This window comes from Hibiscus syriacus, unplaced genomic scaffold, assembly GCF_006381635.1.
Source record: "Hibiscus syriacus cultivar Baekdansim isolate YM2019G1 unplaced genomic scaffold, ASM638163v2 tig00000916_pilon, whole genome shotgun sequence".
Taxonomy (NCBI): domain Eukaryota; kingdom Viridiplantae; phylum Streptophyta; class Magnoliopsida; order Malvales; family Malvaceae; genus Hibiscus; species Hibiscus syriacus.
This window is the reverse complement of record NW_024061833.1, coordinates 2,472,956-2,496,964: the sequence shown is the minus strand read 5'-3', so window position 1 is coordinate 2,496,964 and position 24,009 is coordinate 2,472,956. Positions and strand designations below refer to the sequence as shown.

At 33.2% G+C, this 24,009-nt stretch overlaps 3 protein-coding genes across 4 annotated transcripts; 1 reads left to right on the top strand and 2 right to left on the bottom strand.

The window, feature by feature from the left end:
- The first annotated feature begins 12,849 nt into the window (after positions 1 to 12,849).
- On the top strand, positions 12,850 to 16,406 carry LOC120118062 (E3 ubiquitin-protein ligase XBAT33-like). The gene is made up of 11 exons (XM_039138208.1): positions 12,850 to 13,239; positions 13,383 to 13,442; positions 13,889 to 13,960; positions 14,169 to 14,353; positions 14,641 to 14,801; positions 14,887 to 14,945; positions 15,025 to 15,071; positions 15,186 to 15,329; positions 15,493 to 15,584; positions 15,761 to 16,314; positions 16,348 to 16,406. The coding sequence occupies exons 1-10, from the start codon at positions 13,063 to 13,065 to the stop codon at positions 16,294 to 16,296; spliced, it is 1,533 nt and encodes a 510-aa protein (XP_038994139.1). The 5' UTR covers positions 12,850 to 13,062; the 3' UTR covers positions 16,297 to 16,314; positions 16,348 to 16,406.
- Positions 16,407 to 16,547: 141 nt separating this feature from the next.
- LOC120118074 lies at positions 16,548 to 18,221 on the bottom strand. The gene has a single exon (XM_039138214.1). The coding sequence runs from the start codon at positions 18,099 to 18,101 to the stop codon at positions 16,710 to 16,712; it is 1,392 nt and encodes a 463-aa protein (XP_038994145.1). The 5' UTR covers positions 18,102 to 18,221; the 3' UTR covers positions 16,548 to 16,709.
- A 4,178-nt stretch (positions 18,222 to 22,399) lies between these two features.
- On the bottom strand, positions 22,400 to 23,617 carry LOC120116673. 2 transcript variants are annotated; one of them, XM_039137096.1, is made up of 4 exons: positions 23,502 to 23,617; positions 23,238 to 23,454; positions 22,688 to 22,797; positions 22,400 to 22,530 (listed from the first exon to the last, which is right to left on the bottom strand). In XM_039137096.1, exons 2-4 carry the CDS (start codon positions 23,446 to 23,448, stop codon positions 22,489 to 22,491), a joined length of 363 nt encoding a protein of 120 aa, XP_038993027.1. In that variant the 5' UTR covers positions 23,449 to 23,454; positions 23,502 to 23,617; the 3' UTR covers positions 22,400 to 22,488. The 2 variants fall into 2 exon arrangements, with proteins under 2 accessions (XP_038993027.1, XP_038993033.1); XM_039137102.1 differs by lacking the exon at positions 23,502 to 23,617 and having other exon boundaries at positions 22,424 to 22,530; positions 22,688 to 22,794; positions 23,238 to 23,492.
- Positions 23,618 to 24,009: the final 392 nt, after the last annotated feature.

The window sequence follows — 24,009 nt, the reverse complement described above, 5'->3', positions numbered from 1 at the left end:
AGTGTAAAATTGTGTTTTAAACTTAAAATATTTCTGAAACAATTTTACAAAGTATTTCGAACTAAAATTGAGCCAAAAATAAATTTTATGAAGGGATGTACTGATGCACTCCAAGATGCATCGATGCACACCCATTTCGAATGCATTTTGTGTACCGATGCACAAGCCATGCATCGATGCACTCTTGAATATTTTGAAACATCGAATGCATTTTATGTACCGATGCACAGACCATGCATCGATGCACTCATGGATTTTTTGAAACATCGAATGTAATTAGTGTACCGATGCACTAAGTCTTATAACGGTCGAAATATTTGAATTTTACACATAGTGTACTGATGCACCTTGAGTATGCATCGATGCACACACGCTCCCAACTGTTTTATTTAATTGTTTTCACACAATAACAGCTCTATTGACTTCACCAATGATCCCCAACGTTCAGAAGTGATCCAAGGTGTATTTAAACAAGCTTAGGAGCCATTGATCAACAACAATTGAAAGAGAAACAAAGAGAAAGCTTTAAACATCAAGTTTGAGCAATTCAAGCCAATTTTCATTCAATATTCTTTTTTACTTTCAATAACACCATTTGTACTCAATTGTATTTATTCTTGAGTGTTCTTTCTTTGTTCTAGAATTGTGCAAACATCTTACCTTGTGAGGTTTTTCTATAAGTTTGCAAATTTGTGTATTTCTCTTTGGGAGAGAGTGTTCTCAAGAATTTGGGGTATAATTCTTGAGGGAGTTGTAAGGTTACTCTTTGTCCTCAAAAGAAAGAACAAATTAGTGAATTTGTTTGGAAAATCCTTAGTGTGGATAGTTAATGTAGTGGACATAGACTTTGGTTGAGAAAGTCGAACTACTCTAAATCGTTGTGCAATTATTTTCTATTTTCTACAAAAGCTTCCACCAAAATTTTTATTGCCAATTCACCCCTTCTTAGCTATTTCGTCGATCGATTAACTCAACAAAAATGATATTAAAATATTTTATTAATATTAAATTAATAAAATTATTTTGAGTTTTTATTCTTTGAAGTGAAAAGTTTGAAAAATGACTTACAGAAAATCATACCGTAAGTTATTTTCCAGAAAACACAAAGAAAATTCTGTTGACCAGAAAAATATTTTACGTTAACAAACATGTTTTTCTCCAACCAAACACTGGAAAATGAAGAAAACATTTTCCGAAAAATGTTTTACGTGAAACAAACGAACCCTAAGTTTCAAACTTGAGTATAAAAACAGAACACAACCTACATGCCCCTCCCTAATTATATGTACCATACTCCGCAAGCAACGCCAGTGGAACTCCTTTACTGATGTCGGTAAAAGTACATGGTCAAACTCTTTAACCTGAAATGGTAAGTAACAGAGTGAGCTTTGGAAAGCTCAATAATACAGAACTACCAGATGAATGCAATAGGTCATCGGGTATAAGGTAAATCATAAAATCATTAGCGGGACAGTTATTATTAGATTCTAATGGTGAATTCAGATTTCATTAGCTAAGTCTTTAGTTACAAATAATAATTTACGGTCTGAAGAAAGTATTCAGAGAGAGACAGATTCAGAAGATTAAATTAGGGAGTCTAGTGTGTTTCAACAAAACAAAGAAATGTGTACAGATCCTTTAAAAACATTAGTAGTTTAAAACATATTTTAAAACCACAGTAATACCCTCCAACCGAACATCGATATGCAGTTCCTCAGAATTACATCCATAAGGACTTATTCTAGGGCCTTTGGGCACAGGTGCCAACCTAAGGGAGCACATTGGGTCTATAAGGTATTACCATAGCAGAAGTGTAGGTGCCCACCTGAGGGGTGTGCCCTCAGGCCCATAAGGACTTACCCAATACACTTAGCAGAGGATTCACCCTAAGGGAGTACCTTAGGGTCCATAAGTCTTACCACTTGGCCCATTGGGCCTAGAAGCCCACCCAAGGGTCGCCTTAGGTCCATAAGGAATTACCAACTGATTGGTGTTGAACCTATATAAGGAATTACCAGCTTTATCAGAACTGAACTTACAATAAAGAATTACCAACTGATTGGTGTTGAACCTATATAAGGAATTACCATGTTGATCATAAATGAACTTGTAGAGACTTCTTACCAAGTCCTAGAGTATCCCGAAGAAAAACATTTTTCAGACATTAACCAATAGTAGCATGAAATTAGAGTGCAACCATATTTATTTATCAGTAAAAACAATAATCAAAGAACACATATCATGTAGCCATAGTTCATGAACAGTAAATCAATACTTCAGTAAATCTGTAATTTCAGAAAATCACATTCTAAAACAATTATACGACACATAGGGAATACACTAAAGGATCCATTTATTTTTCGGAGGTATTTAGTAATTATCAAATGGGGAAAACACAAAACTTCTGTAAACTGATTGAATTTCATAAATGATATCCTTATAAAAAGGAAGTTTGATAGCTAACGGATTCATCAGTCGTTCAAGAAGTGATTTATCAAGATAATAGTATTCAGATATTTTTCAGAGACACTAAGTAATCATAAAGGTATTTTAGACATTTTAGACAATCAGAGGCATTATTTAGGCAATCACAGGTATTTTAGATATTTTGGTTTCTTGAAGAATTCTTAGTAATTTAACCCAATAAGAGTAAAATAACAATTTATAGTATTTAGAATTTACATTGAATTATTAGGATTTCGAGTCAAATTAAACTAACCAATCCCAACACTACGTTACTTGCTAATCATTCAGACCGAGGTACTTCACCATTATCCACTTCTTAATATTGATTACTCTAGTTGAACTGATCACCTTTAGAATCATCGTTGAATGGATCTTAGGGAGATGAACATGTATTCCAATGGTATTTATTTCATTTTTGTATTGCAACGATATTAAGAAATATCAATGTGCTTGATTAATGGTTCATAATCCTTATGGACAATACAATATATAAGTTTATCAGCGTTTTCAGACTTATCTCAGTCATCCACTTAATTCTATGTCATTAAGGGTACTTAGGTCATTTAGTATTCAAGTTTATCCCGGTCATTTCGAGGTAATTCATACTTGTAAAATACTTTCAATAATTTAGCCTCCGGGGGTTCGCTCAGGAATTAGGAACTCTATGTCGTTTTCTCATCTCTGAGGTTATGATCGATTAACAAGGTTATTTTTGCTTTCAAGGACAATTATTTTCTTTTACATCACATGGGTATTTTCGTAGTTCTTGTTCAATTATTTTCGACATTTAACCTTTAACAAGATTAATCAGAATTTACGAGTCCTGAGATTAATTAATTTACTAATTAAATCACTGAACTTTGATTTATCTCTTATCGATCTTCTAGTTTCTTAAACAAGTCAATTGAGTCTTATTGGGTTTACTCTCTTTATACCATATTCAATTCGAGTCCATCAATAATTAACTCTATGTAATTGACCAATGACTCCAATTATACATTAACAAATCACCATCATGTACCATAAAAGCATGCATAGGGTAGTAAATTATTACCTTGATCTTAAAACCATATTAGTCGATCATTTTAATTCTATTCGATCACTCTCAAACTTTGATTCTACGTCCCATAATGTCTCGAATGCATGACAAAATAAATTACATCAAAAACGTATCTTAATCAGGAAAAACAGATTGAATTACAAGATAAAAGCTAAAAACAACTTACCGGGTTTAAATTTGGTGAAACAGACTTCGGATTCGGACTCAGGACATCAAAAAATATAAAGTATGACTTTTCAAAAATTATGACTTTTTGGTCAAGTCAACGGTTATACTAGTCAAAGTCAAAGTCAATGGGCATGTCAACGATCAACGGGCATGTCAATGGTCATGTTAAAGTCAATAGTTTGGGTCAAGGTCAACTGGTCAAACCGATTTGGGTTAACTCAGACCGGTTCGGTCTGAGTTGACTCGGTCGGGTCAAATAGATCCGGTTCATACCAGGTTAGGACAGTTCGATTCACTTGGACCGTTCTAGAAGGCTCTGGGAGTGGCAGAAGAGCCCCACGAGCACTGACGGCACGTGGCGCTGCATGCGACGGCTCGGGGGTTGTTGAGGATGGTCGATTACTTATTGTTCAAGTACTCACAAAAATCACCCAAAACAAATCAAAAATCCAATTAAAACATAGTGACTCGGGCGGAAGAAAATGGTTGGATCACTTACCACGGCAGACGGTGAACGAGTGACGGTGGGGCAATGAATCTAGTCGGGATTTTTTCGGAATACCATGAGGATTTGAATGCCAACGGTGGTGAGTAGAATGGAGGGCTAGCGCGGTCGGAATTCGTGAAAATATTGACAGAGAGTTGTTTCTCCTACGAGGCTATGAATGCCTCTCTATGACTAACAACAGTAATTCATGACGAATAGGCATAGGGTTTTGGTCGCATGATGACGATGAGCACGATGGCAGGGGCGATACACAACACCGTCAATTGGAGCTTGAACGGTGGCTAGCGTAGGGTGACGAGAAGAGTGTGAAAAATTTAGGGATTTTTATATAAACTAATACCCAAACAGTGCCCTAGCCTAATAGCTAGGGCATAGTTCACCATACCCTCTTATCTGGGTTCAAAACCCACTGACCAAATTTTTTTAACAGGTCAACAATGGTTAAATCAGGGAACAAGTCCTTCAACTTTTAAAGAGATTCGAAAACTGTCTTAAAACTTTGAAACTCACAAATTGGTCCCCAAAAATTGATTAAATAAGTTTAAATTAAGACAACATAAAAAAATTGGGGTGTGACATATATATATTAATCAGAGTGGTTGAAAATGTTATTGTTAAATTATCCGTTCAATTTAGAGACGAATTTCAATGTGAATTTTATTTTATTTATCAATATAATTATATTATTATGTTCGTACATGTTAATTATAATGTTAGTTTTATTTTATTTTTATTTTATAGAGACGAATTTGTTATTCTTTTAAAAGTTAAAAAGTTAAATATCATGAATAATAAAAACAAATCTCAAACATGTGACTCTATATCCACATTGACTTTATAGATTTGTATATAACATAAATTTACAAGGTACGGAAATTTTTTAATTACTGTATTTAAAATTAAGTTTAGGTGAATTTTATTTTTCTCTATCATGTTATATTCATTAAAAAAAATTCTTAATTGTATAACTATTTTTATATTTTTTAATTATATATTTTCGTTATCATTTATACATTAATTTTAATTTTAAAACTTTTAACTTTTATTTTTATATAATATTTATTTAATTCAATTTTATAAAAATTTAATGAAATCGAATTAGAAAGATATTTAGACTTTAAGATAATTAGAGGTAAATATATAAAATAAAATTTGTACATGATGAAGGAGTTCATATATTTATAAATAAAAATTGGATTAAATTAGATTAAAATTGTAACACCCCAATTTAGGGGCTAAATTTAAGAAATTATAAAGTGGTGAATTTAATTGGCATTTTTGGAAGGAATCGGGGATTAAATTGTAAGATTTCAAAGTTGGCATACCGTTTTATGAAGTGCAGGAAGTTCAGTGGCTAAACTCTTGGTTTACCCTTTGTTTATATATGTTGAATTATAAATCTCTTCTCCCCGTGCGCAGATGCATATTTTCCAGTTTTCCCTTCTCTAACTACCCTCTTTTCAACTCCGATCTACTCGCCGTCCGACCTCCAAACGACGAGCCGAAACCACCATCGTGTTCTTTGTTAATCGAGGAACAAAACCCCTCAAACTTTTCGTCGTGAATCATCGCCGTTCGTCGTGAATTTTAGTCGGAAGTATCGTCGGTAATAACTCGGTTTTAGTTGGTTTTTCATCGATTCACGACGATCGGGTCATCCGTTTACGACACCTCCCGCACCATCGTCTTCGTTGCATCGTTCCGAGTTCGCCGGTGTCATCCTTGGTCTCCGTAGACGGTGGCACGTGAGGAGGTGAAGCGGTCAAAGTTTCCGAGTTGTTGAAATCGAGCTCTCCGTTGTTCAAAATTGTGAACCGAGCTTTGTAAGTATCTCGAAATCGCTCAAAATAATTTTTAGAAATTTTTCCGGGATTTTAGCACTGTTCACGCGCCCCCACGCTCTGCCACTGCGCGTGGGGAAGGGAAAAGTGACCGGTTTTGGAACTGTTTTGACCTGTTTGACCGGTTTTGGAACTGTTTTGACCGGTTTGACCGGTCACAACCCTACCCGACTCGTTAACCCAACCCGACCCGTTGACTCGACCCGTTGACCCGTTGATCGTTGACCGTCGTTGACCACTGTTGACCAAAACTTTGACCGGCTTTGATCGGGCATTAAACGACATTTGAATTCGACCGAGTATACCTATCCTGACATTTTTCGACGTTACAAATCCGATTTCGCTGTCTGTTTTTCGAAATTCGAACCCGAAGGCCTCGAAATTGCCAGTCAAACCCGTTGACTTTGATTTTGACCGAAAATTCCAAATTTCCAAAAAGTCATATTTTATGCTTTCGACGTCCTGAATCCGAATCCGAAGTCCGTTTCGCCAAATTCGAACCCGGTAAGCCGTCTTTCACTGATTTATCACCCGATTCGATCCGTTTATCGTAATTAAGCTTCGTTTCTGATATAATTTAGGTTGATATATATCTGAGGAATTATTGGAAGTTGAATTGAAGATCAAAGGCGTTCGAATGTAATTTTTATGGTCGATCAGTATTGCACGAAAATCGAGGTAATACTTTACTACCTCTTTATGCTTTATGGAACATGTTGATATTGGTAAATGCATGAATAAGATAATGTTGGTCACTTTTGTGGAGTTGAATAATTTATTCACTCGATATGAATGTGGTAGAAATTCTGTAACTGAATACGGATTGAATGACTAATATAAGAGATTGAAAGATTGTTAGGATTAAATTACAAGTTTGTGAATAGTGATAAAGAAATCAGACATGGATTTGTAAATTATATTTTATATCATCAAAGGTTAAATGTTAAAGGTACTTGGATGGGAAATTATGAGAATACTTCGGTATGGTAAAAATACGTAATTACCCTTATATTGGAAAATGATAAGAATTGTCCCTGGAAGTGGATTAATAAATCTGAAAAGCCATATTGATACGATAAATATATTGATGTGCATAAGAAATGATAGTTATACTTAGAAATTATGGATAACCGGTTTTTAACCCCAAGAGGGTTTATGCAAGATACTAGAAGTGTGTTAAGGGAATTATTTCAAGATCAGAGAGTGTTCAAGAAAGCAATTAATCATAGGATCTCTAAATTATATTATTTTCGTTAAGAGATAATATCGAAATTATCTGGTTAAGAAATTACGAAAATGCCCTTGAGAGGTAAAATAGTCATAGTTGACCCTGAATGAGAAAGTACTTTGAGGATTTGTACTTAACTCGATTAAGTACAAATTTAATTATTAATATTCTGTCTTTGTAAAGAAAAATTCATAATATTACGTTTGTAAAATCCGAGAAGGCACTTGACCTGAAAATATCTGAGTTATGAGTAAATACCTGAAGAACAATTTATCGGAGGGTGCTCTTTTATCAGAATTGTTCGAACGGACTGGAATAGATGATAAATTAGAATTAAATAATAAGACCGGATGAAGGAAAAAGATTGAAATACCGTGGATCTGTAAAATGACCAAAATACCCCTGTAATGGAAATGACCCAAGAATATCACCAAGCTCAGGAATGATTGAATATCCTCGAGCTTCGAAATGAATGGAATAAAAATGAACATCAAAATTACCAAAATACCCTTATGGCCTAAATTAAGTAAATGTCTTGGATTAATTAAGGAATCCAAGTAAGCATAGGTATTGGACTACCTTTAAAGGTAATGGAAAATAATTTAAGTGAGTAGATCAACCCTAAATCTATGTCAATACCTGAATGAGATAGATATTACTGGAACATGTGTTCGCCTTCTCAAGTTTGGCTCGATGACAAATTTTGGAAGTATTCAGTTCAGCTCAGATCTAGATCGTATTCAGTACTAGGAATTGGACGTTTGTTCGACAAATCAACCACGAAGACCAAATTGAATGGAATGGAAGTACAACATGTATCTGAAATTCAGGAATGTTTAAATTATTCTGGAAAATCCTGAAGTAACTGGATTGGACTTGAATGTTAAATGAACTAAGTAACCTCAATGACTGAGGATTAAGTAAGAGATTGGAATAAGTTTGGAAACTCGGATAAACTTATGTGATGTATCATTCCTATGGATTATGAACCATAAATCAAGTACGTCAGCATTTCATGGTATAGTTGAAACATGGAAATAAAATAAAGACCATTAGAATATTTGCTTGTCTCGTTACGATCTATTCAGTGATTACTCAGATGATGATTTGTGGATAAGAATATTTGGTATTAAAGAGTAAATACCCTGAAAGGTTAATGAATTGACAAGTTGGTAAGTATTGGTTCTAGAAGCTATTCATCTGGAGTTGTTCGATAATCGGATTAATCGTCATAGATTATAAAGATTCTGAATACCTTCAAATTTCGTAGAGCTTCATAAAAGTGTACGAATAAGATGATCCCGATGAATCATATCCTGAATAACCGATGATTTTGTCAGTTAACAAACTCTTCTAATAGTGATTCTAATTTTCGGCATTCTATTGGTAAACTGAAGATTTGCGTTTCTCTGCCCGATAAGATTATCATGTATCTCTAAATAATATATGGAAACTCTAGTGTGTTCCCTACTTATATGAATATTTTATCTGATTTCTGATTTGAATTCTGTTTTGACATCTGATCTGAAATCTGTTCTGATTCCTAACCTGGATTCTGTTATGATATCTGATCTGAATTATGTTTTGATTTTTGATATCTCCGTTTACCGACGGAGAAATGTTTTAAATGGGGGGTATTATTGAAGGAAGAAGTTCCGCAGGTTCCTCGGCTTTGTGCTCAGGGCCTTATATGTTGTGTTGGGTTGGGTGTATGGTTCTGGGGAACCTACACATTATGTTGTGTTGGGACGGGGGTATATATATATATGTTTTAAAAAGATCTGAAAAGTTACATGGTTTTTGGGAATACACTAGAAAACCTATTCTGATCTCCTGAACCAAGACATCCGAAATATTTCCATCTGGAAGGAATACTATTTGTTACTAGCTGAAATATCCGTAAAATCTCTGCTCAGTATAATGATCTGTAAATGTCTGAATCGATAAGGAAAAATATGTTTATTTGTATTTGCACGTTCTTCAGCATCATCTGGTAGTTCTGTATTACTGAGCTTTCCAAAGCTCACTCTATTACTCACATTTTCAGGTTAAAAGAATTGTATCAGTGTATCTATCGACTTCTGTAAGGGAGTTCATCCGGCGTCGCTTGTAGAGTATGGTACATGTGATTAGGGGACATGTAATTGTATTTTGATTTATATACGAGTCTGGAAATATGTTTTATTTTTAAATAGTGAAAACTGATTTTATAAGTTACACGTTTCAATAAAAGTTTTAAATTTTCCGCTATTTTTACAGTGGGTCACTCCGGTGGCTCTAATGTGACTTCCCGGATCGGATCGGGCTACCCGCATCGGTCTGGGGGTTACAAAAATTGTTTTCTAAAAAATTAAATAAGCCATTGAACTTTAAGAAAAATCAATTTGATCCTTGAACTCGACTAAAAAATTAATTTAGAGCATTTGTTACATCATCAGCCACATAACTAATCACTGTAAACCACCCGCCAATACCGAAAAGTATCACGTCAGTACCATAATGATCAACAATGAAAACTATTGGTTAAAGGTGTTGGAAAAATGAGTGAATTTCATTGATAGATTTAATATTTAAATTAAATTCATGTATTTTCTGAATATTACAAATTAAAAGATAATTTTAATTTGAATATTAGTAGGATAATTATTCTTTGAATGTGTCAAATTAATTGGTATTTGTTACCTATTTAAATTTGAATATTAAAGATAATTATATCCTTTTGTATATTTCAAATTAAAATAATATCTATTTAAGTTTAAATAGTGGAATGAGTTTATATCTTTTAAATATTTTAAATTAAAAGATATCATTATCAGTTTAAATTTGAATATTAAAATATATTTAGTTTGAGTAAATCTCTTTTGAAAATCTCTTATAAATAATGAGTTAAGCTACTAGGTTAAACATAATTTTCAGAACAAGTTTTTTATATCTCATAATTTCTTGAAAAATATTTTCTCTCATTAATTTTTCGGTGATAGTCGAAGGTAATGATAGTTCGTGATCTCTACTGTTGTGCTACTGTAGCTGATCATATAGTTGTTGTATCCTGGGAGACAGACGACCAACAATCTTGAGCACCAAGGAGTGGCTGAAAATCTGTCTTAAGAAAACTGTGTATCTACATACCTCAATTGTTTTCGATCAAAAGATCAAACAATAAAAGAGTATTTTTCTTTCAAGTTATTTTTATTTATTTATTAAGAAGTTTAATCTGATTTGTTTTATCTTCTCATGTGTGATTCAAATATCTGATTGTTATAACTCTTACAATCCTAAGACAAATAAGCTCATTGTTTATCATTAATTTTTATAATGATATTTGATATTATTTATTACTATTTTATTATCTAATTTAACAATATTCTCTAACAAAAGGATCGCATTGAATTTATTTTTTAAGTTTGAGGAACATATTAAATGTAAAAAAATTACAAAAACTAAACTTATTTTTTTCTAAAAAAAAATACGAGAATCTCACGTACCATTTTACCTATAACTTTATAAATAGTGATCTAATAACAATTTAATAGAACATAATCCCCACCGAACTTACCTAATCCACAGATAAATTTGATGCGAGTAATCTCCTGGTTTGCTTACTCGTTTTCATGCGAAACCATTCATCCATCTATCACCATCAGTTGTTCATCATCATCATTACTGTTCAAACCAGAAATCATCAATAACTGTGCGTGTCCCACGTGTACAGTCTTTGCTAGTTTTGGATTTTATCATTTTGACGCACGGTATCTGCACTACTGGTTATCGTGATCAGTGAAGTAGAAGATATTTTTTCCCACTTTTGGCAGGTTTGAGAACGCACGGGCTCTGCGATCTGTCAACATCGGCTGGCCTTAGCATGATCTCAAGGGACGGGACCGAGTGGCCGACCCATTCATTCGCAACCATTTCATACCGACTAAACAAAGAGTATCAATAATAATTCAACTTAGTTTGTGCATTTATCAAAGTACCTAAATTTGTGTTGGATAGAATATTTTAGAAAATAATATTAAGTTAAATGAGATTTAGATTTTAAGTAAGGTTTTGAGTTCGAGTCATTGTGTAAGTAAAAATATTTTATTGGGAGACTCACTCACCAAAGTCAAGTACACGATGCAAATCGATCTGAATTAGTCAAAGTAAAACCTTAAAACCAGGAGGTAAAAAATAAAATAAGAAACATCAATCTAAAATAAAAAGTTAATATATATATATATATATATTATTTTTTAAAATACAATAAAAAAATATTCAATGATGTTTTAAAGTTTATTTTAAAATTTAAATGATTAATATCAATTTATTTATTAATTATATATTAATAGAAAATTATAAGTTAATAAAATTGGAAGTTGAAAGTTGAGTGTAAGTGTATTAAATTCTTCAAGTATTCATTCAATTTCTTGGCGTAAACCTCCTCCGGGTTTTGTTAAGTTAAATATTGATGGTGCCTGCCCCTTGATTAGGGGTGTAAACGAGTCGAGTTAAGTTCGAGTATTGCTGAGCTCGACTCGACTTGAAAACTCTGAAATAAAGCTTAACTCGATTCGAAAATTCACGAGTTTAAAATTTTCAAACTCGACTCGAACTCGAAATCTTGAACTGAAGTTCGTAAGCAGCTCGAAAATGCTCGAAATGAAAAAAAAATCTTAAACTTAAGTCGATTGAAGCTTCAAACTCGAACATGAACCTTAAATACATGAAATCTTACTGTATTTTTAAAAAAATAATACATAAATATTAATATTATTAATAATTTATTTTTAAAAAAATAAAATCTTAATATATTATATTTTCGAGCTGTTCACGAGCTTTTCGAGTCGAATATCGAGTAACTCGTTTCAGCTCGTTAAGAACTCGAGTCGAGTCCATTCGATCCGAGTATTTATCGAGCCTTAATCAAATCGATCTCGAATAGTTCGCGATCTATCTCGTCTCATTTACACCCCTACCCTTGATGATGGTGCTGTGGCTGTTGGGGAGGTGGTGCGTGATTCCGATGGTTTTGTTTTGGCAGTCCGGGCTTCTTGTATCGATGGTCCGTGGGATGCGGGTTCTATCGAATCCCATGCTATTTGTTTCGGCCTCCGCCTGGTCATTGACTTAGGATTTTCCAAGTTTATTTGTCGAAGGTGATGCATCCAATGACGTTCATCAGATAATTCATCATCACTCGAATTTGTCGGTTCTTCGTTTTATTTTGGCCGAGGCTTGCTGCATTTTCGGCACTCACCCGGAATTTCGCCTCAATACCATCAGAAGGTCGGCTAATATGGTAGCACATACAGTAGCGACATTTGCATCTGAAGTTATTGTATCTGACGCTTTTTTAAGTTAATGAATAGACTATTATCTAAAAAAGAAAAAGAAAGTATAATGATAAAATTAAATTAATTCAAACTAAAATGAAAATCCAGTATTACAATCGAAGTATTTAAAAATTTAGTACTATAATTGAAGTATTTAAAAGTTTAGTGGTATGAATTACATAATACCAAAAGATGAGGGATATATGATAAAATTTACCTTCATATCAAGTGTAGTGATTTATTGGAAGGAAGAGGATGAAAAGGAAAAAAACAAAAGGAAAGGGAAAGGACAAAAGGAAATCCTCTCTGCAACCATTTTATTATTTAATTTTTTCTTTTTATTTGAATTTTTGTTCCACGACAGTTGACCTAATTTCAATTCTCACACAGAAGAAGAAAGAAAGAACCCAGAAAAAAGGAAAGAAAAAATCATTGGTAAAACTTACATCGGAGAGAAATCAGGAGAGATAATCAAAATGGGAAATTCATTTGGGTGCTCAGCTTCAGGTGAGAGATTAGTGTCGGCGGCGAGAGATGGAGATTTGGAGGAAGCTAAGATGCTTTTGAGTTGCAATCCGTGTCTTGCTAAATATTCCACTTTTGGTGGCCTTAATTCTCCTCTTCATTTCGCTGCTGCCAAAGGCCACAATGAGGTTTCTTTCTTTCTTATTCTTCTTCTTCTTCCTTTTTCTTTCCGTCTTTCCTTAAAATTAGTCACCTTTGTTGGTACCCTTTGGCTTGTAAAATGTTTAATGTTTGCCTGTTTTAATTTTTTTTTTTGCTGGGGTTTCCTTAGATTGTTGCTTTATTGCTTGAGAATGGAGCTGATGTTAATTCCAGGAATTACTGTGGCCAGGTAACTGATGATTCATTTTCTTATCTGGGTTTTTCTTTTTGTTTTAAATAAAAGTATATTGCTGATTGTTTTTTTTTTTAAGTTTCACAATGTGTTTGGTATGATTCTTCTTCTTGTGCTGTATTTTTGTGTGGGATTACTTCTGTTTATAGAGCTCTCTTGAATATTGGGAAATATGGAAACTTCTTTTATTTGATTTTATGAATTTGGAATTTGGAGTTATTGGACATATGTTGAAAGAATTCTTATGGTCGGCTACCTTCCTAAAGGATAGAGTATATTAGTTTTGAGAATTTACTGAACATGATTTTAGATTCCAAATCTGATTCTGTGGAAACGCCAGGCTTCAAGAATGTATCACTTGAAATTCTGCTCTCTTCTAACCAACACACAGAACCTATTTGCATTATAACTGATTTTTATGTCTTCATGCTTTGAAATGAAAGACTGCATTGATGCAAGCGTGTAGATATGGGCGCTGGGAAGTTGAACAGACCCTTTTGCTTTACAGATGCAATGTAAGTTCCATTTTTCCGTTAAAACTTACAATTACTCACAAAATATGACTATGAAATAAGTTCTTAGTTGTAATGAGGTTGGATGCTATGTGCTCTTGAGATCATCAGTTTGCTTTTAATGAATTTTCCTAATTTTATTTTGAACTTTAAAAAGTATAAAATGTATGTTAATTAATTGATGTCTATTGTTGTTTTACTTCCTTTCTAGGTCACGAGAGCAGATTATCTAAGTGGGAGAACAGCTCTACATTTTGCTGCCGTAAATGGACATGTGAGATGCATAAGACTGGTTGTTGCCGATTTTGTTCCTAGTGCTCCTTTTGAAGCTATAAACAACCAAATAGGTGGTCAAAGAGGGGATGGTTCTGGTGTGAGGAGCAAAAGCGATCAGAGGTGTGTATTCTGTTACTTCACTCAATCAGCATGTTGCCCTACGGGCTCTGAATTCAATTTAAACAAGATTTAGGTCCAGGATTCATTGCATGTAATATTGTGAAAAAGGTTAATCAGAGAGGATCTTTTACAGCAGAAATCCAGTTTTGGCATGTACGACTTATTGATGCCCATCACAGACATTTTTCTCTGTGATCTCAATTGCTATGGAATTACTGAGCCTTATATGCGAAAAGTGATAGTTGTATAGTTGTTTGTGTTAACTATGTAACTTTTTTACTATGCAGTGCACTGTCGAAGTTTGTAGATAAGGCAGCCGATGGTGGGATTACTGCTCTTCATATGGCTGCATTAAATGGGTTTTTTGATTGCGTACAACTATTATTAGACCTTCAAGCCAATGTCTCTGCCGTCACACTTCACTTTGGAACGTCGGTGGATTTGATAGGTATGATTTTCTTTTTTATTATTTCATGGATGGTTGCCTTCTGATTTTTACTTCCGGGTGATGTGGTTATTGTTTTTATGGGAAGGAGCTGGAAGCACTCCTTTGCATTATGCTGCTTGTGGAGGAAACTTGAAGTGTTGCCAGGCAAGACTTATAGGCAATGATTTTGGATCCATTTGTTGTATGTATCGAATAGGACATAATGCTATTCATTTGTCTGCAGATCCTTCTAGCAAGAGGAGCCAGTAGAATGACTTTGAATTGCAACGGGTAAACTTTCCTTTTTGATATTGTTTTGCTCGTCTGCTCAGTCTTCTAGTATGGTTATTATTTCTGTTCTGAATTTATCATGACTGAAAGACGGCGTTATCTGTATTTTCTCAGGTGGCTGCCGCTTGATGTTGCCAGGATGTGGGGTCGTCATTGGCTTGAGCCCTTGTTGGCTCCTAATTCGGACGCAACCATACTTGGATTTCCTTCTTCCAACTACTTGTCCTTGCCTCTTTTGAGTGTACTTAACATAGCAAGGTAATCAAATAATTCCATGGTCATAATTAAGGCTCAGATTGCTAGTTTTTCACCTTGAATGGAGATCTTCATTGTTGGTAGATATAACAGCAATTAAATATACTTTAATCTTTTTTTTTTTTAACATACTTGTAAATGATTCAAATATTTCTATCGTTGGCAGAGAATGTGGGTTGCAGTCCTCAACAGCTTCTTCAGATGATGCAGACACTTGTGCCGTCTGCCTTGAGAGAGCATGTAGTGTTGCTGCTGAAGGTATGCCATCAACTGGCCGTTTTCATAATTTGGGTTATGTTTTCCGATTAGCAAATGTAAGGTTGCCCTTTGTGACCAGAAGTTCACAGGATCGAGTCATCTGAATAAACTGCTGTATTTATCTGTGTTTTAAACATCAGATTATAAGGGGCACTGATCAATTCATTTCACTTCAGGATGTGGGCACGAGCTATGCGTAAGGTGTGCACTTTATCTATGCTTAACAAGCCAAATTCCTTCCAATATGGTTGCCCCAACTGGGTCTATTCCATGCCCTCTCTGTAGACATGCCGTTCTCTCCTTTGTGAAATTGCCGAGTTCGCCAATGAAAGAAATTAAGCTACAGCTCTCCTTTGGCCTCTGTACGCCATGCATGCTTCATCCCCGCGATGCAGATTGCCCGTCACCAACTTCAGAGATCAGAAAGACTCATGTTTCATCAGTTTCTTCGGATATTTTCTGTCCAGTTACCTGTAGTCCATTTCCTTCTGTCGCCATCCCTTTATGTACCTGCAATGACAGTCCTTGCCCCTCTTTTGAACATCGAGACACAACAGAAACACAAGAATCTCCAAGACGTTCACAAGCTATGTCAATGGAGCAGGATAAAATCGAAGGACCAAGATTGGAGAGAACAACATGTTCAAGAATGTTTTGGGGCAGAAGGAGCTGCAGTAGAGAGCATCAATGTAATTCAGAAATAAATGCTTGATTGTGGTTTGATCTTGTATCCTAGGACAAGAGTTTCAGTCTTAAGTTCCATTTTGTGTTCTCAATCAGAGATGAATTTACAATGGGGTTTTTGGATTGTATTATGTAATTATTGAAAATCTGAATCCGAAATACATACGAGTGTGTTTTGTAAAACGGTTACCGATTGATCCAGAGATCGAACACAAGTACATTTTGAAAATCTCGAACTACATCTTTAGACAGGCATGATTATAGAACCTATTAGTTAACTAAACTGAAACAAAACAACATTTTTCTTGTTGCATGTGTATTCCATTACAACATCTCAGCAAACATATGCAATCATCTGTTTCAAGCAAAACAATCTGTATCCAAAATTAGGCAAAAATTCAACGCCAACAACAAAACGCAAGTACAGAAAACTGAGTTTTATCAGAAAACATACAAAACACCACGTCGGAAGAACACCAGATTTGCTGACGTGATAACCGACCAGACGAATACGATCCACCAAGCCATGAACACGGCCACTTCTTTAACAAAAGCAGAGCAAGGCAGTAAACCACAAACAAGGTTGTATCTATCAAATGAATCAGTGTCAATTTGAGATAAGCCAAGGAAGAGCAGTACCAACACTGATGGTGCAAAGAATTGCAGAACTGCAAGGCATAGGTAGTGATTGTGCAAGAAAACCTTGGCTCGGCTGAAATCCAAATCCGGGACCTTGCTAGCATGCAATCTTTGATACCAAGTCAAAACTGCTTCGTTCAAAAACATCTGCAGGTTCGAACGTACTGCGATGATTTGTGCAATTCCGGAGAGTAATAAGCAGAGAAGCCTAAACCTGGTGAATTCCGAATTCAAAAACCCCACATTTCTAACAAGTTCCTCCGCAGCTGATCCACCATGGAAACTATTCTTGTTAACAAGGATTTCAGCAAATGGATTGATCCAAAGTAAAGCAGTGAAAACTGTTAACATGTAATTGGTATATAGAATCATTCTAGCAAACCATCCACAAGAAATTATGGACAAATTACATCTAAGCTGATCAGTCCCAAGCCAAAAGGACCTTGCATTTTTCCCAGCAGGCATATACAGAAACCCGGCAATCAGTCCCATGAAGATGGCAATAAGAATCCTCCAAGAGCCTTCGATCGAATCGAAATGGAAATCGAAAACCGAGGGTCCTATTCCAGAACAAATCATAATCCCTATAACAAACCCTAAAACACCAAAAATCACACTAAATTGCTTCTCCGACCTCTTAGAAGCAGATTTCTCAAACGATATCTTCGCAAGAGCTAAAAAAGATTTGGTTAAACCAATGAATGCCAGAATAACCGGAATCAAATTCCCATTCCCAGAACCCTCAGAGCTACCTAAATACTTGTAAAGCAACAAACAGGAAATACCCACAAAGGAGAAAAGAAAGGAATTGTGGTAATCATTGAAGCAAAGCCTCGTTTGAAGATGACCCTCGTCGAGTTTCAGCCTGAAGATCTGGGCATTGTTTTCATCGAACTCGAACTTCTTGTCTTTAGATTTGTTCCTCTTTTTGAGCTCCGCATTGGTCCTCGATGACAGAGATTGGTAACCATCGAGTCCGAGACCGGAATCCGAGCCAGAAGGTCTACGAATGGCAGCTCTAACGCCGGAAGATGAACCGCCGTTTCCTTGGCCGACGTTTTCAGGGTGAATATAAGTGAAGAGACCGTGGAGAAACAAAACAGGGATCTTGAGGAAAGTGAGGATTAAGGTGAGGGAAACAGAGAGCAATGTTTGGAGAATGAGATTCTTGTAATCTTCAAAGAAGGGTAACATCGTTGTTCGATCGAGAGATCGAAACGATGGGTTGAAAGAGATCGTAAAGGTTTAGGCTTTGGAGATTTGGGATATGGCTTGTGTTAGGGAAAGTGAAGTACTTTAGCAGGATTGGTGTTTGGGTCGCTTGTTTCTGTCAGCCTTGACTTCAATGGAGGCCTTGTAACACCATCGTAAATCAATGTTGATACTGAAATCAAATCCAACAATCAGTTCCAATCATAAAAACCTGTCTTCATTTACAAATCTATCTTTTAGGTTTGTATATTTCTATATTTCAGTTTTAGATTGTTTCAATTTTAATATTAAACTTCAATTTCGAATTTAATTAAAGTACTGAAGGGTTTAATCAATAATACGAATCTCTTTTCATAAATTTTAGTTTTGCGTATTAATTCTATCATTAAACTTTAAAATATTTTAATTTTAGATATCAAATTTTAGTTTGTGTATTAATTTGATCCCTACAAAAAATAATCAACTTATATCATTACTAGTCGATTGTCACCCGTTATTGATCGTTGTAATAAAATCAATACCAAAACATTTGTATTTCATTGCTATTTCTTCTTCTCAGTTTGTTCTTTCACAAAATCAATTCAAAATTGATAAGTATTTATCTAAAGTTTCGACATATGCTATCCATAATCGTAAAAAATACTTCGCATCGTTTAGATAATTGAACAAACACTATAAATTATTCAAATTCAATAACGTTTATAAAGCTCAAAAGATAATATATTTTTTGTGTTAAAAGTTTTCTGATTTTAAAGAGGTTTCAGGAAAAAAATTTAAACTAATAAAATAGTAGACAACGGTGATACGAGTTTATTTATATTTTTTACGACTACAAACAACGTCAAAAAATAATAATTTTCGAGGACGGTTACAAATTGATGGAAAAAAATCCTAACTTTGACAATAAAGATGATAAAATAGAATAATATTTTTTTTAATTTTACATCAACATCAAATTGTCATGTCATTTGTGTGTTAATGGTTTAATGGTCTAGTATTTTTTTGAATTAATCATTGGTGTTAGATCTATTAACCGACTAATTAAGATTGGATACTACAAAGACGAGGGTAACCCTCCCAACCCAGTTTGCTTCATTTTCAAACTAATGGTTTAGTACTTTAATTGTAACAAAAATTGAAGTTTAAAACCTAAACTGAAATTCTTTAAAGTTAAATGATAAAATCGATACACAACTAAAAATTTTGGTGATATTCAATACCAATTTGAATAAAAAAATTAGGTAAAACATTCAATTGAGTTAAAAAAAATTAAATACCAAATTACATCTTAAAAGCTACCTAATTGAAAAAGAAGAAACTTACGTACCAAATTGAACATTATAATTAAATCCAGGTACCAAAATATATATTAACCTCAGATTAATGTCATTTGTTGGGCTTCCAACATATGATTGTTTATATATACTAACTTCAAAAAAAGCCATAAGCAGAGACTTACCCTTAACCCCATAACAAGCCACTACAACTCCCATAACCAGTCTCTCACCATACACTGTATATATTCCGAGTGTTTAAACATATTCGATTCTACTTCCTTCTATATATTATATCGACAATAACATTAACAAGATTAAATTTAATAGGTTATATTCTAATTTTCTAAATAAAATTTATTAGTATTCTATAAATTATGAAATATGATTTTGTATAATTGGGTGCACAATCATAAAAGGACCATCTCCACGCTGTTCCCATGTGCTTTGTTGTGTGTTCCATATTAATCACACTATGGCGCTCTCCTCATTCCACGGATGCTCTTTAACTTTCTTCACTGTAATGGAAAATGACATTGTTATTTTGTACACTGAATATAATGTTTTTTTATTGTATAAACCAAACAATTTAAAACAAAACTAATTGCATTTGGTAACATGTCAGAGTATAACAACAGTTTGCAGTTTCCTGTTACAACAGTTAGTTAGGGTAAGTTGGTGATTGACCTTTTGTTATGTATGCGTCGTGGAATAGCAAAGGTATTATTATGTGAAAAGATTATGCAACCAACTCTTATCTATTATCAGGATAAGCACTGCCTCATGTCTCTCCTTTCTCTGTCCCGTGTCCACATCTCCTTTATTCATTCCCGTCACCTTTCTTTTAACCATGCTACTATAGTGTGTATATATATATATATATATATATATATATAAAGAGAAAGACCATTTCATATCGTGTAAAATTTATTAGTTTAATATTCCTATAACATCATTGTATAAATTAAAATAAATGACTGAAATTAATGATAAGACCTGAGAATATATTCACAGAAAAGGAAAACAAATATATAATCTCAATCGTCTATTTTTACTCATACAATGATTTTAATTCCTAACAAGGTATAAAAATAAAACCTTTTACATTATGTGTAAGTGGATCATAACCCCGTATATAACATATTTATTATCATTTATATTACTGACTCAGTTAATATGTTACAGAATAATCGATATCAATTTAATTACAAAAATACTAAAGATATTCATAAATACTATTATCGAATAAAACATGTATTTAAATCTAATAGATTTAGGATTATATTGACGGTGAAAAAATATTTTGCATATAAAGTTATATTGATATATTTTTTTTTAGGGTTTAGATTTATATGTTTTAGTCATTGAATTTAAAATTCAATGATTAAAATTTAGAGTTTAGAGGTTTAAATTTACAGTCTAAGATCATTCAAATATATTATATGACATTTAAATATATATGTTTATGGAGTCTATATTTAAGGTTTAGATTTATATGTTTTATCTATAAAAAAATTATATATTTGAAGGTTTATATTTAAAATTTTAGAATTTAGAGATTTAGAATTAGGGTTTAAGTATATTCAAATATATTATATGGTATTTAGATAAATATGGTTGTAGGATCTAAATTTTACATAATTTATGTATTAAATATTTTTATTATATCTGTGGCTATTCATTATATAACTTTTTTTTATATATATTTTATATAAAATATATTTATACTCAGACGTGATAAATTTTAATATAAATCATTTTATATTAATTTAAGTCAAAGACAGCAGTAGCACGTTTCCGGTGCCAAAATATCAAGATATCATGATAGAAATATCTTACATCAATCAGTTAGATATATAACCGAAATGAATGTCTAAAATGGTACTTTACAATCAAGTGAAAATATGAGAGAGTCCTCATAGGTCATTAGAATGGTCTAATTCAATTGAATTGGTCGATTGATTTTATAAAATTTTTAAATTATAGTAAAAATTATTTTTAAATATTCTCGAATAATTAAATGGTAATATTTGTTCATAATCTTTCGTAATTATTGATAATGTACACATACTCTATAGAGGTAGATACTCAAATCCAGGCTTTAAGGAAAAATAATATTTCATTTAACCAGGTCACATGAATTCATATATGTTTAATGTATTAATAGTCTACAAATTTAATTGCATCATATGTCCTTAGACTATGATCTTATTTTAAATTAGTCCTTAAACTTTTAAATATTCTAATTTCATCCCTAAACTATGATTCTAATTCTAAATTAGTTCTTAAACTTTCAAACATTCTAATTTCATCCCCAAACTTTTGAATTTTACAATTTCATCCCAAATTAATTCAAATATGTAATTAGTTGCAACCATAGTTTAAACTAAATTTTATTTTTTAAAACATATAATAATATAATGTAGTCTTACGATTTTATTAACAAGTGACGTGATTAGAATATACGTATAGTTTGGGATGAAATTGAAATGTTCAAAAAGTTTAGAGACTAATTTAGAATGGATGTCATAGTTTGGGGATGAAATTAAAATATTTAAAAGTTTAAAGATTAGTTTAAATCGAAAATCATAATTTGATAATATATAATACAATTAATTCTAATTTATAAGTTCGTATATCAAACAATATAAAATTACATCATCAATTGAATAATTGTAAAATCTATTGAAAATAATATAATTATTATATAGGATACACTACACTAAAAGCAAAGAGGAAAGTATACAATGAAAGAAGAAAATTAATATTAAAAAATCCTAAAACAAAGGATTAATTTCTTACATGGATAAAGTACATTTTAACTCCTGAATATAGTATCTTTTTTCAATTTATCCTTGGACCTTTTTTGTCAACGTTTGAATTTTAAATTTAGATTTTTAGTCACAATGATGACGTGATATCTGATACACTTTGATATTATGATGCGCAATGTAATACTACATGCCACATCATCAAAAGGATCAAAATGGAAAAAGCTATCAAATTTAGGGATCAAAAGAAGAAAAATTACAAGTCAATAATTAAAAGCTTATTTATCCGATGTCTTATATTAGTTCGTAGGGAATGATCTTTTTCTAATCGTTATCCTCTGTTCTGTTCCAGACCTGAGGGACCACCTGCGAACACAAGATGAACAACACAAATGAAAACCATTAAGAGAAGTTCATTTGTTAAGACTAAAGATCAAACAATGTCAGAAACAGTAGAGACAATGTGTTGGCAAAAAATATTGAAACTTGCCAGCTTACATGGGTTCATAATTATAGCACCAACCTGATCTTCTGATGAATCATGCGGCTGAGATTGTGGGGGCGGCGGTGGTCGCTTTGGTCTTTTATCAGTTTTAACCTTCATTTTGCTTCTTGTTGTGCCTATAGAATCTGCTGCAAAAATGGACCGGGACAAATAATGACGAAAAATCATTAAGAAAAGAGTTTGAAAGAACCGTAAAAGTGACCTACCGGCTACAAATATCTCCAGGCATATTCCACATGTTATATATATTCTTTACGACGTATTTATTCATCTATTAATTTAAATTAAATATTATAAAAATTTATTTTACGAGTTAATCTCTTTAAATTTTAAAAAGACTTTATACTTGATCCCAAAATAGAATATTAAAAAAACAAACTAAAAAATATCTTTTATCACTTCATCAATCTCTCAGATGAGCCTTTTGTGATGCTAAAATGCACCGTTTTGCACCATGGAAGAGACAAGAAGGCTGGAATATGTAAAGGTTGAAAATTGTTGCTAAAATGTAACAAAGAAAAAAGAAAGAAAAAAGACGGATTGTTTAAACTGTGTTAAATAACATTACCTGAAGAAGCGTGTTTTTTTCTCGTCGGAACATTGTGGTGTTTGCAATCGAGGGTGGACTCGGAGCTGTCGGGAAGTTGGCGGTCGAGACGGAGGTTATAGCGGTCGTTGTTCTCGAACATTGTACGGACGAACCAAGCCTCCATGGAGTTGAGGAAATGCACGTGCTTCTCGTCCGTCCATGACTCGTTTCTGGGAACGTGCGAGTTCATGGCTCCAAAGGAAAGCCAAAGACTATGGCTTTTTTCTTTTAAAAGAAAATCTCTCGGATTCCCGAGAAACAAACAGCTGGTGCCTTCGTGGGGTGTGGGGGTTATTTATTTGTTCATTTCCTTCTTTAATTCCATTTTCCTTTTATGTTTTAGTAGGCAAATTCCCAAAGAGAAATGGAACTTTATGAAGGGAGTGGGGGTCGAGTTTCAGGGTTTATATATCGAGTGCGGCCAAAGGATTGGTTATCTTTTTCAAGGGAGCGTAACTTCAAAGATAAGATACACCATATGAAAGTATCCAATTTGTATACTCGCTTGATTCGAATTTAGATGTATAAAGTCTTAAAATTAAATTAATATTTAATCTTTAATTAAATAATTTAATTTAATTTAAATTTGATATATTTCTCAATCCGTACTAAATATATGTTCAACTTTAATTTTTCGTCTCAAAAAATAAATTTTATACTTTTTAAGTTATTCCTTTAATATTATATTTTATTCAGTTTAGTACTTTAATTGTAACTCTTGATAAATTCTTGCTTCTTATTAGTTTCGTAA

Excerpts from the sequence above, each read along its gene's own strand:
- LOC120116673 (XM_039137096.1), bottom strand. The coding sequence starts at position 23,448 with ATGAACTCGCACGTTCCCAGAAACGAGTCATGGACGGACGAGAAGCAC. Across the intron at positions 22,798-23,237 it reads AAAAAAACACGCTTCTTCAG|CAGATTCTATAGGCACAACA; the intron begins GTAATGTTATTT and ends CCATTTTTGCAG. Across the intron at positions 22,531-22,687 it reads ATGATTCATCAGAAGATCAG|GTGGTCCCTCAGGTCTGGAA; the intron begins GTTGGTGCTATA and ends TTGTGTTCGCAG.
- LOC120118062 (XM_039138208.1), top strand. The coding sequence starts at position 13,063 with ATGGGAAATTCATTTGGGTGCTCAGCTTCAGGTGAGAGATTAGTGTCG. Across the intron at positions 13,240-13,382 it reads CTGCCAAAGGCCACAATGAG|ATTGTTGCTTTATTGCTTGA; the intron begins GTTTCTTTCTTT and ends GGGTTTCCTTAG. Across the intron at positions 14,802-14,886 it reads AACGTCGGTGGATTTGATAG|GAGCTGGAAGCACTCCTTTG; the intron begins GTATGATTTTCT and ends TTTTATGGGAAG.
- LOC120118074 (XM_039138214.1), bottom strand. The coding sequence starts at position 18,101 with ATGTTACCCTTCTTTGAAGATTACAAGAATCTCATTCTCCAAACATTG.